This window comes from Scleropages formosus, chromosome 14 (genome assembly GCF_900964775.1).
Source record: "Scleropages formosus chromosome 14, fSclFor1.1, whole genome shotgun sequence".
Classification (NCBI taxonomy): Eukaryota; Metazoa; Chordata; class Actinopteri; order Osteoglossiformes; family Osteoglossidae; genus Scleropages; species Scleropages formosus.
Genome location: NC_041819.1, coordinates 5456828 through 5471670, shown reverse-complemented (window position 1 = coordinate 5471670; position 14843 = coordinate 5456828). Strand labels below are relative to the sequence as shown.

Below are 14843 nucleotides of genomic sequence, written 5' to 3'. Positions count from 1 at the left end.
TGAAACTAAACTATTGAACTTTTAGTGTAAGATCACAGACATACATACCTGGGCAAACCTATCATAATTTCATTATTATCAACACATTTAGCTGACACCTTTTGCCAAGACAACTTAGAATGTTAGATAAATCACACTAAACTGTTTAACCAGACGTGGAGAACAACCTCGCAGACTAAGCTATATTCAAACTCATGTCTGGACCCACAACCCAGGAACTGTGAGGCATCAGCACTAAATGCTGTGCCACCGTCTCTGCAATCAGTCTGATCAGTTTAATGTCTGAAAACCTTTATTACTATGTCGTGTTGACGGTAGATGCTTTTGCACATAGCAACCTGCATAGATTACAAGCCTGGCACAGCTTAAACCACAATCTGCATGCAAAGTGTTAGCAGATTTGTGGTTAATGGTCTGCTTTGTTCAGATGATTTTTTCTTCACATATTTAAATGTTTTACTCACCCACCTTTGCTGTGATTAGGGAATATTTTTCCCCGGTTGACTCTGAGGTTTTCTGATTTTATGATTTCCTCTGGATCTTTTTTTTTTTAAATCAAGTACAGACAACAAATAATGTGATTTATAGATTGGTTTCTACAGTGAGTGTAACTCTTTTGATATGCCTTTGCTGGGAAGGACGTCATGACATACCATCTTAATTTTGCAATGAGGCAACACAGAGAATCAGGGCTTGTGAAATCCTTTGATCCAGCACTGTGAATGTGCTCCTCTACTGAGTCATTCCAATGACTGTCTCTCAGCCTGGAGATACTATAAAAACTGGTTATTGAGGAGTGTCCTTATGGGAAAGAGCATCACTCTTGTGAACCGAGTTGTTTTTCACAGTGAACCCGGTCAAGCTGCTTTTTGCCCCCTGTAGTCTTAAGAATAGTAGTCTGTAGTCTTTTATGTCCTTCTTACACCCTATAAAGATCAACACATAAAATCAAGCATCTTCATCAAACTTCATGGTTTTCTTGGATTTTGTGAAAGTTTTTTTATGAAAATATTATCTGAAGTTCACAGGCACACGTTAGCTGCTGATTGGCATTAAGCCCAATCAGTAAATTATTCTGAATGCCAAAATGCAGATGATATTGCTTCCTTCCTAAATGATGACTTTAGGAAATTAGTTGAGTGCAGGATAGCAAAATCCCCACAAACCCATTGACCCTCAAAAGGCATGATTGCTCACATTTGTTCTGAAAAATTACTATCGAACTTGATTGTACACGTTGATAGGTTGTTGGTACAAGGATTTCGTAAGCAATGATGGCCCAGCCCCGCTTTAGAGATTGCACAGTCAAGATTTGTCTGGGTGATGATTTGTAACCGGAGTACATAGAACAGAGGCACATCTCAGTAGCTTGTATGGAAACTGACCTGTGAGTAAAAACAATGTAGGGGGTGAGAAAAATACAACTGAATTGCTTTCAGTACTTCATGTACTTTATGGTGTGGTATTATTAAGATACAATGGGCTGCTAATGTAAAACACTGGATTCTCACTTTTAAAAATGTCTCTGTTCATTACCACATCTGGAAGCGGTTGACAAAAACAATGTTAAGAGAACCCAAAGAACACAACCCCTTGTGACCGCTAATATACAACCAATGTTGACATCACATTTTCCAGCAAAGTCTGATGTATCGTGTCAAAGCTGCATAACACTAAAAATGTACAGTAGTTTCCTTGGTTACCGTGGCACATAAATATAACATTTGTGCAATTACATAATGAATGATTAGTTACAGCCGGGTTAGGCTCCGGTTCCCCGTGACCCTGTATGGGACAAGTGGTTCTGAAAGTGTGTGTGTGTGTGTGTGTGATTAGTTACAATAGAAAAGAAAAATTGAGATCAAGTGCAGAGTAAGTTAAAGAGCTGACAGAAGACATGGATGTACCTGTCATTCTAAATCCATCATTGTAAAAAAAAAAATGAAGATTCACATGTCTGACAACTTCAGCAAGGGCACCGAGAAGATAAATAACTTTGAGGCGCCTACTGTACTATAAGGGGTTGATGCCCAAAACCCGTTTCCAGATTCACTCCTAGCATATTATATTTATTATATGAACACAGGAAGAACTGCTGTGCTGATGCCCTTATAACAAGTTGCATTGACAAAGAAGACCATGGAAGTGAGAAATTTGTGATGTCCACACACTGGAGCAACTTGGGCTTCCAAGTAACAAAAATATCAATCACAGCCTCGGAGAAGAAGAAACCAAGGGATTAAACTTGTTTTTGATCTCAAGGGTGTGGTGAGCTTTGCTGGAACATTCTGTCTGTCATGTTAACTAACACAACTGGTTTTGGAAGTCATAAAAACCACTGGCCATGAGATCAGCAGCAAAGGAAAGCTTTTCATCAGAAGAAGTTTCTAAGGTCACCATCAGTCCTATCCAGTCATTCAGTCCAATATCAGAACCGAGGTTTTTCACAGATAACTCATCATAAAGTCTGGATTAAAATGAATGATATTTAATTGGGAAAAAAAATGGATTTTTAAAAATTTTCTTTTTTTCTGGTTTTTACTTCTCTATACAGTGTCCCGCATTGTGTCTTGACAGCTGGGACGAGTAATGCTTGAGCCTGTGTTTTTGCTGACAGAATAGTAATAGGTGCCAATAAAACAGGTTCAAAATGGCAACTGTTATTTTCTCTTCTTCCCTCAATGCTCAGCTGCAGAAACACAACTGATCCCACTAAAATAATTTAGAGTTTAAAGACGTGAATGCCGATCCTTACTTCATCCTGGATCTACTTTACCATGATGGAAACCATTGCACTTCTATGAAATGTCAGTTGGACTCTGGACTTCTTTAGGCTCAACTTCAATATGACAAACTGATTAACTGAACTCAATTAAAAACAAAGTAATTACAAATTGCAATTTTCCTCATGCATTATGTCATCATGCTGAAACGTGTTTTTGATTTGCTGTGCTTCGTCTGTATACCAGAAGTGAACAGTCTGAAAGATCTATTCATTTAATTTTCTTAACGAACATACAAAAAAATTATTTAAACTGAAAATCTTCATGGTGCAGTTCTAGTAGACTGTATAATTCAATAAAGACAGAAAAATGTAGACAAAAATATTCTAGAAAGCATATGATTATTCCACCAAATCATTGAAATACTACTCTAAACTATTGATTTATGACTCACTGGCATGTGTTCGCTGTAAATAATAATTCAGTAATAAACGAACAGTATATATTACATTTATTCCTTTGGCAAATGCTTTTCTTCAAAGTGACATACAAGATCATAGATATAGATTCAGACATGAAATTCACAGAGTACAGTCACTTAGTTTTTGACTGCATATTATACACAAACAGGTGTATACATAATTGATGAGGACAAAGTTTTCTTTTCTACAGGTAAGTACTGAAGGTTTGTTGAGCAGAGGAGATCGGGACAGAAGTGGGTTCGAAAGTTGTAGGTTCAAAGACGTGTTTTGTGACTCTTGAATGTAGACAGGGAATCAGTACTTCTGAGTGAGAGAGGGAGGTCATCCCACCAGTTGTAGTTTTATAGTTATTTTTATCTAGTTGTGGTTTATCTTGTTATGTGTTTAAATTTGGGTTTTAGAGTAGTTAGGAACTGTAGTCTGTGTATGTAAGTTTTCCTAACATTTCTCCTTCATTCTGAGCAGAGCTGGTAAGATCTTTATGAGAACTGGAAACATGGGACTTTGCTTGTCAGAAGGTTGACACCCAGTAGAACAATGTCGTACTGCTAAGTTGGGCTTTTTAAGTCGACTTAGAGAAAACTACTGACCAGGAGCCGCGGGAAGTTAACTACCTGTGTGGTCCAGTGTGTCACAGGCTGCTATGTTTGCATGTCCCACCCTGTACTCTACAACCCCTACACAACAGAAGGGGGGAGGGGGTGCATTCCTCTGCCCCATCGGCTGTCCCATCTCCTCCTGTTCCTCCAGTGTGTGTGTGTCTAAGAAAGGAGGTACTTCAAATAAACAGTTACTGGACCTACATATGTCCACTAGTTACATTCTATGCTTATGCTGAGTAATGTTTTTTTTTATTATATAGCTAAAGGTCCTTTATGTTCCTTGTTGTTACTTAATTTTCTAGCACTTTTTTTAAATGTAATAAATATGATTAAAATTTGTGGGTGGTGCAAAGAAATATTGTTACTTTTACGATTTATTTATTTATTTTCATTTTCAGTTCTTTTAGTTGTTTGTCAGGGGGGTGCAGTGGCGCAGTGGGTTGGACCACAGTCCTGCTCTCTGGTGGGTCTGGGGTTCGAGTCCAGCTTGGGGTGCCTTGCAACGGACTGGCGTCCCGTCCTGGGTGTGTCCCCTCCCCCTCTGGCCTTACGCCCTGTGTTGCTGGGTAGGCTCCGGTTCCCTGCGGCCCCATATGGGACAAGCGGTTCTGAAAATGTGTGTGTGTGTGTGTGTGTGTGTGTGTAGTTGTTTGTCAGATGCTTTTACTGTATGTATAAGCTGAATGGTGAGCAAACATGGAAAGGCATGGGCACGTGTCCTATTAAAAATGAAAAACTGCTGTTGCCGTGTAACTTTTGGCTGTGATAGCACAGTTTTGTTTGAAAACGAAGCTCCTCTTGTGATGAGCTGACCTTTAAAGCTACTTAAGTAATCACTGGTCCTTCATCTGGCTTCCATTACTTTCAGTGCCATGTTTGACAAAGGCCACGGACAAGTGTATGCAAGAAAATTGCTGATTTTGAACTATGTGCCATTTACATAAACAGTATAGTATGTACGCATAGCCCTAAAAAGGGACAGTTGTGTTTGGAAAAGTAGGAATAAGGTAAGGGAAGTGATTTGACCTGCTTTTGGTTTTAATAAAACTTGATCATCTGCTCTGCACCTATAAATAAGCCATTTCCATACTATAAAAATTTGTACAGCCAGTTGCCACTGTTACATGTAAATATTTCCGCTTCTTAACTGATAAATTATGGTTTTGAAGGTCTTTTGAATAATATCATAAATGAGGGCTAGTCAACGGCTGGGAACCACTGTTAAAACTGTATTTTCTGATGGAAAAATGTTATTTTTCCTTGTCAGTTTTCCTCCGGTGTTGAGTCTATTTTTAATAGAGAAAAAAACTACATTTCTCTCCTTGTTGGATCAGTATTGGAATAGTCACTGGGGACCAAGCTGGAATTGGAACGGTTTGACCTTTCCTAATAAAACCTTTATAATGGCAGCAAGATCTTAGGATGTGTTTTCTGGCCAGTGCCATCTGTAGCTCATGTGCTTCACTGCAGAGCAGGTGGTATTTCAGACTTTTATCCATATTCACTGGGGCATAGCATACTGTAGAACATACAGTAATGGCACAAATTAACATTAGCACTGTCTTATTACTTTGTTTGATCAAAACAGTGTGTTAAACAAGAGTTCTGCGTGTTGATTTTTTCATCATCTAACTTAGTTTCAGGGGCGCGGTGGTGCAGTGGCGCAGTGGGTTGGACCGGGTCCTGCTCTCCAGTGGGTCTGGGGTTCGAGTCCTGCTTGGGGTGCCTTGCAACGGACTGGCGTCCCGTCCTGGGTGTGTCCCCTCCCCCTCTGGCCTTACACCCTGTGTTGCCGGGTAGGCTCCGGTTCCCTGCGACCCTGTATGGGACAAGCGGTTCAGAACTTAGTTTCATTTAAAAAATCTGTAAATGCTGTGAACAAGGCCTATCCTGTCAGTTGAAAGTAATCACTTAACACAAATTAGCTGAGCGGAGGTGTTGGTTTTGCCCAGATCTGGATAATTTGGGTTATTTTAAACTATTGGTCGTAAACAAGCTGAAGCCTTGGGGAAAAGATCAGGAATAACTTCCTTTTGGAGGGTGAGGATACACTCATGCTACCACGCCATGCTGAGCAAAGGGACGGGGACCCTAGGAGAGAGCCATGCAGAACCTGGGAAACAGCAGTAAAAAGGTTATAGATGCAATATGAAGGAAACAGACTGCTGTCAGTAGGGAACTGGAGACAGAATTTTCTTAGATCTTCAACATGTTCCTTAAATTCAACACACTTCAGGAAAAACTATTTGTTTTGAAAATTAAATTCGAGGTTGTGCTCCCAGTGACCTTTGGTACGGCAGTCTTGCCTGCGGAGTTCTACAGCTCCTGGTGTCGATGCCATCTGAAATTTACATTTATTCATTTAGATGATGCTTTTCTCCAAAGCGACCTACAGTGTTAAGGTTACAATTACAAGCTTACAATTAATTATTTACCCCTTTATACAGCTGGGTCATTTTTAATGGAGCAATTTAGGGTAAGTACCTTGCTCAAAGGTGCTATTGCTGGAGAGGGATCAAACCTGCGACCTTTAGATGCAAAAGCAGCAGTTTTAACCACTACACTACCAGCTGAAATGTAAACTTGTAACTCCAACAGAAACATTTTATAAATAATTGCCCCAGTACCTAAAATTCATTGTGACACTGTAAGCTTTATCGTCTGAAACAATGGATATCTCACAAAAGGTAATGAATGCATTGTTGTTGAAGTCATGGAGCTTGGTGTTAAAAGTGGCCCAGATACACTGAAGATAAGGAATCATTTTTCTTTTGGGTCTTGTTCGTTGTCCTTTGACAAGGTCATTTTACTGTGGCTTCTAATCAGCTTCCCTCCATTAAAAGACAACAACCATTGACTATTTCTGATGACGTTTTCTTCTGCTTAAACAGCACAATAAATATTTTTTTACTAAGACTTTGAATTCATCATTATTTCACTTTTGAAGGCATGACTGTACAAACACTACCAGTTTTCTTACCTCAGAAACCAGAAAGGCATGAAACATGGTTATGCTGTAAGAAATACAGTACACTGCAGAGTTTTAGATTAGAGGCATTTTGGACTAAGTATATAATTGGCTGATATGTAGGGCTTCACGTCTTTATGAAGTATGTGTTATGTAGTTGTAAATATTAAATACACTGGGCTTTTGCAGCTGCTGTGAACAACTGTTCTACAAAGATTAAGCACCCAATTAATAACAACACAGAAAGCTCTTAGCAGGATGAACTTGTCAAGTCATAGAAACCTGATTGTTTAGATTCAGCCATCAAGTTTCCAGCAAGTGTGGTAAAACTTTTGACTGGAAAAACAATTAGACTTAACCAAGTACCATTTATTAGTTTATTATCTAGAAATAAACTGGTCTTATGAAGAGCACTTATTATCATTAATCGCTTCAGGGTCAGGGTCATGGTGGTTTAGAGCCTTTCCCAGAAGTACAGGGTGCACCCCAGTAAGGATGCCAGTCCGTTTTAGGATAGCCACTCTCGCACACATGCACTTGAATTGGAGGCAATTTGGAGTCACCAGTCCTCCTGAAACACGTCTTTTTGGGCTGTGAGTGGAAACCAGAGCATCGAGAAGAAATATATCTGAGCATGGGGGATCATGCAAACTCCACACAGACTGCAAAATACTGAGAAAGACAAAGCAATGCCTGAAGAGCCCAAGTATGTTACGCGGTGTACCACTGTGTTACCCTGACGTAAAAGAAGAATACAGGAAATATAGAACATTTCCACTCAAACTAAACTGCAGTAAGTGTGTACCCATAAATGGTTGATGATTCTTTATTTTCAGTTCCAGTCTATCACAAATACAATAAGGGAACACACACTTTGTCTAATCTGCCCCTATCAGTTTGCTTGTGTGCCAAGATTTCATATGGCCAAGTAAAAACAAGAGATTTCTCACTTACTCAACAAGTCTGACCACTTGGATCCGTTGAATGGAGGAAAGCGCATGTTTTAAAGGCAACGTTTCCCAGGACTGCCGAGAAACACTTTGATGTGTCAGCTTCTTCGTTGTTCTTTCTGCTGTCTTTTGGCCAAAGCAGTTTAGTTGGTCTTTAAGTAAACATGTTGTGCAACACAAAGCTGACCTTTTACAAGCTCCAGGGTACCCTATTAGTAAGGAGTAGCACATCTTTCAATGCTGAGGCTCTGTTATGAGGTTGTTCTTCCTTGTCCTACCTAAATAAATATCTCTGTGTTGTTCAAAGGAGTGTTTTTTGACTCCCTAACTATTGTTCTGGGTGGCACAGTTGGATGGTGAGTAGTGCTGGGGCTGTAAATCTTCTCTCCATGTTTTCATGGGTTTCCTCCAGGTGCTCTGGTTTCCAACCACAGTGAAAAGATGCGTTTCAGGTCAAATGGTGTCTCTAAATTCCGCTTAGTTTGAGTGAATAAGCGAGTGTCTGCTTGCCCGGGGTTGGACTTGTCATCCGCCCAGGGCGTACCCTGCCTTATGCTCAATGATTCCAGGATAGGCTCCAGACCACCATGACCATGCAGTAGACAACTGGTTATCAGTAATGGGTGGATGTAGGGATGATAATAGTTCTATTAGATTAGTTCATAGTTGATTTTCCTGGCTTCTATGTGAAGAAGTCAAGGTTTTGTTGCTTGATCAAGAAGTTTGTGCAGAGCTACAGTTTACAGCCGTATAGTGATTTAGGAGGCCAGTCCTGAAAAAAGAGTCTATCATGTGGGAGTGCTGTTACTTACCTGCCACCAGCTCTTAACTTCTCCCCTTGAGCTCTTCCTGAGGGGATGGCAGCCGCTCTTGAAGACGTCTATGAAACCGTAATGATAAATGTGTGTTTTCCCTTCACCATTGGGAAAAGTGGAACCACATTCCCAAGCAATGAACTCATTCCACGTGCTTTGTGCAAAAAGTAGTAATGTATGTGGTCTGATCTTTACATCCTTCTCCAGCCTATAAGTTTCCTTTGAAATTTGGTTATGTGTCTTTTCAAGTCAGATGATAAAATTAATGTAAAAATAAAAAAAATAAAAAAAAAAACAAAAATTGAATATGCTTTGATTCTTGTAAGAATGTTACCCCTTACTGCAAATTAAATTCTACTAGTTGTCACTCTTATTTCCTCTTAAACGCTCTGTAACTAGAAAAAAAGTAATGGAATTAGTTGATGTGTCAAGCGTTAGATGCGCTGTGAAATTATATTTATTTAATAATATTTGTCAGCAGGCTTGCAGCTTTTGTCATTTGCTAGATCACTGTAAGAAACAATTTTATTGACTTTTTGTCTTTATGAAGAAAAAAACTTTCCACACAGGTCAGTGATTTCAGAGCAAAAGCATGCATTGCAGCTTTGCAGAACACATAAATTAGGAGGAACAATGTAAACGTTTGAAATTGCTGAGTGATTTCTGTTTATTCGTGATAAAATGTATTGGAAGTAATCCACATACACTCTGTTCTTTGTGTGCTCTTTTTTCCTGGGTCCTTGAAGTCTGTAAAGATGATAAGATTTTACCCATTTATAGAAATTAATCCAAGTTACCATTTACAGAAATTAATCCAAGTTGCGAATGTATAAACAAAATTCAGCGTACAAGGCTTTCATTTAGTCCATGAAAACATTAGACTATTCAGGCTGCATCCAGGAAATATGATAGTCCATTGAGTTAGATGCTGCAATACAGTGAAATTCTGAAATATTTCAGCAAAAACATATATTTCCTGGGAATAACGTCACTACTATCACTATATATTGAGACACACTGTGACACAGTCAGCATTTGAATCATATGAATGTCATATAACATTTGAATCGTCTTTTTGGCATTTCAAAATGATTAGGACGCAGTTAACAGGTCCAGTTCTTAGTTACGCTTGTGAAATAGTGAGGCTAAATGACAGTTAAGAATTAAGACAGAGAAATAAAGCACAGTCCCGATTCCCCATGTGTTTACTTCCATTTCTTTGTCATAACATCTTTTTTCCTGATCTAATATGTTGTCATCTGAGTTACATGTTTATGTCTTAGGGGAAGTGGGCACCCATTTTAAATTCTGAATTGAGCATCTTGAGCGGGTTTTCCTTTCCCAAACAGCCAGGCACTCTGAGCAGCATGAAGAGATGTGTAGCTTGATTTCTAACGTCTGCTCAGTTCTTGCCCTGGATCTCAGCAGCATGAGCACATGTTGCGTTAACAACAGAGCTATTAAATGGCAATATGAGTGAGAATGACAGAAGGACAAACTTTTAAAGCGAGCCACTTCCTGTGATCTTTCGCTGGCATGTGACCTTGAATTTCTGAGGATTCTGAATTTGTAGGATGATGAGAAACAGAAATAGCCTGGACAAGATCTGGCTTTGTGTAATTTGAAAATAAATTAATAAATAAACAATGTGTATGGCTCTGTTAAGAATAATGGTAATGTTCGAAACAGTACTCCTCAATGCCTTTGTTCTATCTGAGCTAAAAATATGATTTGTTTTTTTTTTTTTTCTTTTTTCAGTTTCAATAAAATATGAAAGCAAAGACTGCTCTTGATTTGAGTTTGGCTTTAAGTTCTTCTGACTGATGTACAGGACTCCTGCTAAGAAGTCAATGCACGACTCGTGTTTTCTGTGGTTTATGGATACTTTACAGCATTTATAAAGATAATTAATTGCAAATTGTTGGACAAATCAAGCAAATATATATTTGGTTTACTTTGTTAGTTTGGTGGTTATTATTATTATTATTAACAATGTTATTTTAGTGTTTAGTGCCATTGAATTGTTGTTAATACTTCTTCCTTCATGAAGCCAATGCATACGTAAAAGAAGGTACTTTTCGAGGTATGCACATTCTTTGCATTTTGAGACTCTGGGATTTTGTATGTGGTTAATGGTCCTGATAAGATCGTCTTTCATTGATCCTATTCCTGAATTCCTTGAAGTTTAGAGTGCTGTATTCATGTGTTCTTGTAGAATAACTAAGAACTGTGCACATCTGGGTGGCACGCTCTTGAAAAAAGATCAGCAAATGTTTTTGATTCTTACAAGTCGGCTATGTAGGGATTTTGAAGTGCTGTTGTACACATCTCAGTGACATGTCACTATTAGCCTTTGTAAGATGAAAACTATAAGTACTTTCTGCATTCCAACACACTGACAAGCCAAGTTGGTCCACATTGCTTAACAATGTCTCACACGAAGCTTGCAGAAATAAAGCATAGATGCTTGGTTTTCACTTTCTCAGACCAGTTCTTATATTAAATGACTCCTTTATTTTGTTTCCGCATCTGATTTTAATTTCTTTGCAAGCATGCATTATGTTTGGTGCAATGTGATCTCTCAAAGCTACCAGCCCCTCTTTGTTGAAGCAACAGGCTCTTAGCCAATGTCCTGTTGGTTCAGCAATTAAGGAGATTGCTACGAGTCGGCAACCTGTAAGCAATACTGTTCTTTTTTTAAAAAAAATATGTACTGTTTCATGTCAGGTAACATTTCTGAGATAATCTGACTGACTGAAGCCTTAAGTCTGGGCTCAAAACATATCTGTGCATAATGAACAAACCTACTTTGATTGATATGATTGTCAGCTACCAAGCAGAATTAAGACAATTTACAAATTTTACAGCAATTTCACACCTTGCAAAAAGATGCAAAAAGCAAAATGTAGATTGTTTAATCATGGCAAATCGATTTCTAAAAATGCAACTTCAGAAGATAAAAATTGATTACATCATGGATGTACCTGGCTGTAGTCTAGCAACACACTGCTACATAGATTTCCCGGACTTACATGAAAACAGTTGAAAGAGCATATTTATGTAGCTGTAGTGTATCATTAACGATTATTGTTCGATTTTATTTTGTTCCATTGTCTTAACTGCAAACAGCAGTTCTAGAGTAACGACTCAGAAGTACAGTAGACTTCCCGCGTTAAGCCCCTGCAGTATGCACTTTAAATCAAAACTAGAGAGTAAAAATGTTTTTTTTTTTTCATTTAACTTCAATCATCCAAAGAAATATGTGGCGCGCAGGGGGGGTCCCCACTACCACTCCAACGGGAGCCAGAAAAGAACGCAAAGCGAGGCTATTTGACCCATAGGAAACAATGGAAAACGCAACGTGGACCCATGTTGTTGACAGGTTTCCCGGCTGTGGCGCTGAACTTCGTGGCACTGACTGAACAGCGAAAGTCAGTGGCAGAGGAAAAGCCAAAAAGGCTGCAGAATATAATACTACAGTATTTTATTTTAAATCATAGCAGTTCTTAACGACTAACTTTTTTACACGTAGAGATGGAACGCGTCCGTCTGAGGGGGTAGAGGCGGACTCGAGTGTCTTATAGCGAGACGTGGTCACAGAATAAGAATTAAATTATACAGTCTCTGTGAGAGACGACGCACGTCGGGTGTCGTGTAAGTGGGACCAGCAGCCGCAGTCAGTGCGGAAACGTTTCACTTCTAAAAAGGGAACCGAAATTGAATACCGTTGAGAGCGTTTTTTTTCTAAATTTTTTTTCCCCTCCACGCGGGGCATGTGTGAGAAGCAGCGGAAGAGAGGTGCAGTCAGTCACTGCTCGCGCTGCGCCGAGGCCGTCCCGTCCGTCGCGAGCCCCTCCACGCGCCCCGCCTCGCGCCGCACTTCGCTCCGCGCCGCGCCGCTCCGACCGCGCACATCTGCGCGCGTCTGCAGCCGCAGCTGTTCTCGCAGATCCTCTGCGCCACTCATGGATAAAACACATCAGAGCGAGTCGCCGTCTTAATATGGTGCATTTCTGCAACGCGAAATGGGGCTTTTTGAAAGTTAATATTATTTTTTTGTCTCCGCCCGCCTGCACTGGCCATGCGTGACAAGAAGATGGTTAAGGACATCGCGCGCTGCAAACCTGCAGGAATTCACTGAGCTCCTGAATCTGTGTCTGCCTCCCCACAGCTGGCCAGTTGTGTTTGTGTGTGTGTGTGGATGTTTACTGCACTCATGGGGGACTCGGTGTTCTTCGACAAACACATTTCTTACCTTGTAAGTACTCCATTCATGTCCATAACTCTATTAGTACATAACTGATTTTTTCATGTCCTGACTTTTTGAAACAAAAAATGAGCAAAAATATACTTATCTATCTATGTGTTTTATAACAGTTGCAAGAAGTTAAGCCTTAAGGTGAGACCTAAAGTTAGCAAATATTGTTTATATGCAAACAGAAATGCGAATCGCTATGCTGCTGCTCGCGAGCGTCTGTTTATGAGTGCCAGTGCGCGCGTGTAGAGGAGGGGTTTTTCATAGCGATTCGCATTCACATAGTGGCTAAACACATTCATTGCTCAGATAATAATAATAATAATAATAATAATAATAATAATAATAATAATAATAATTCAGTGCAATTATGAAATTTGTTTAGAAATTTTATCTAATCCTATGTTGTTTTTTCTAAAACCCATTACTTTATAGAACCAAACTCAACTGCAATTGCAAGTAGACAGTGCTCAGAGAGATTTTCTTTTAACAATGAAGGCAATTAAAAATGTTAGGCTTGTTTTTTTCTGGAAAAAGGTGTTTAGTGTAAGAGAGGCTTTTAGAGACTAGTATAGGCAAATGGTGTTAAGCCTTACTTGGTGGTGTCACAGCAGACGGGAAATGTGCAGGTCTTTGCCACTGGTGTAAAAGGAGGATTAGCTCAACTTGTAAAGACAAGTTCCCAAAACCCATGGCTAAGAGCATCAGATGAAATATGGTGTTTCTTCAACCATTGTGTGCATTATGGATTGTATTTAGGGTTTGCACTGCTAATCTAGTGGGAATGTTTCTGGTTATCTAGGTTATCCCCTCTCTCTGCTCCTTTCCTCTGATCTACGCTGAGAGTCTCTCTGTAGTGTTTCTCAAGGAGTAACCATCCGGCTTGTGTCATGCCATGTGAAGTCATCGGCCTTCCGACTTTAACCCTTGTGATGTAGCATAACGGAGAAATGCTTACACAGATACTCTGCCCATCCGTGGAAAATCACGTGGTCAGGATTGACCCCGCTGAAGAGTCACGTCATTTTCCATGTCATGTCACATAATAGTCTGTTTTCTTTTATGTATCTGTTAATGTAAGAGAAGAACTGACAATTACAGTTCATTTGTGTCTTCTGAATGGTGGAACCTTTGACCTCGGTGTATTCATTGTACGCCTGATTTATATGCATTTTCCACCTGAGTGTTATAGAAATGTTGAAGATCTCAAGGGTTTATTTTACATTTAAATTTACAATCATCCATTTAACACTTTCCCCCAAAGTGACATATAACTCAAGGCTAACAAAAGTGCATATCACAATAGATGAGGAGCTTTGGATGTACTGCAGATAGATGATTATTAAAGCGCAGTATGTATGACATCACAGTTTTTAGAAGCTGTGAAGAACGGAAAGGCAGAGGAAGAAATGAAAGATCATTGTGATAGATTTGATGCAAGTTTATGCAGCTGTTTGAAAACTGGGAGAAAAGTTGTCTGAAAGAGATGTGTTCTGAGACCCTTTGTCAATGCAGGAAGGGATTCAGCAGTTTTGAGGGAGAGAGAGTCAAACCACATCAGAGACAAAACCAGAACCTATGGACCTTTAAGACCATCAAGCTTTTTATGCTTTGTTTTCCAATTTTATGTGGTTGCCAGTTACCTTTTTTCCTTCTATTTTTTAAACATCTGAATAAAGTGTACAGACACTAGTTCCTGTAAAGCTCAATCAGGTCAATTATGGATACAGCTTTTGAGCTAACATGGTAATGCACTTTTGTGTTGTCTGCCAACTTTTTTGTTTGGTCTTGGGTGATTTATGTGTGATATTGTCTGTAGAATGTGGGTGTTTAATCTGCATTTCTTTGTAACAGCGTTTATCACATCAGAAGCTCATTGTGCTATTCATACAATGTTGAACCTTTAACACCAAGTGCTATTTTTCATACACATTGATGTCAATGCAAGCAATTTGACATTTGCAATGAATTGCACAGCCCAAGAACAAAAATTATGGAGACCTGGAGAAATAAAGTAACTTTGTTAACTGAGGATTTTAAGTGATGGT

The 14843-nt window shown here is 39.3% G+C and overlaps 1 protein-coding gene across 2 annotated transcripts in view; it reads left to right on the top strand.

Moving 5' to 3' along the window:
• The window catches only part of LOC108918543 (rho GTPase-activating protein 6-like), an 81793-nt gene that overhangs the window by 30389 nt on the left and 36561 nt on the right, over positions 1-14843 (top strand). The window contains exon 1 of one of the 2 annotated variants that reach the window (XM_029258028.1): positions 12187-12798. The exons of the other annotated variant lie outside the window; for it this stretch is intronic. Coding sequence (XP_029113861.1) covers positions 12742-12798 — 57 coding nt within the window. The 5' untranslated portion in view covers positions 12187-12741. Of the gene's footprint in view, positions 1-12186; positions 12799-14843 lie in introns of those variants that run through there. 2 annotated transcript variants of the gene reach the window in all.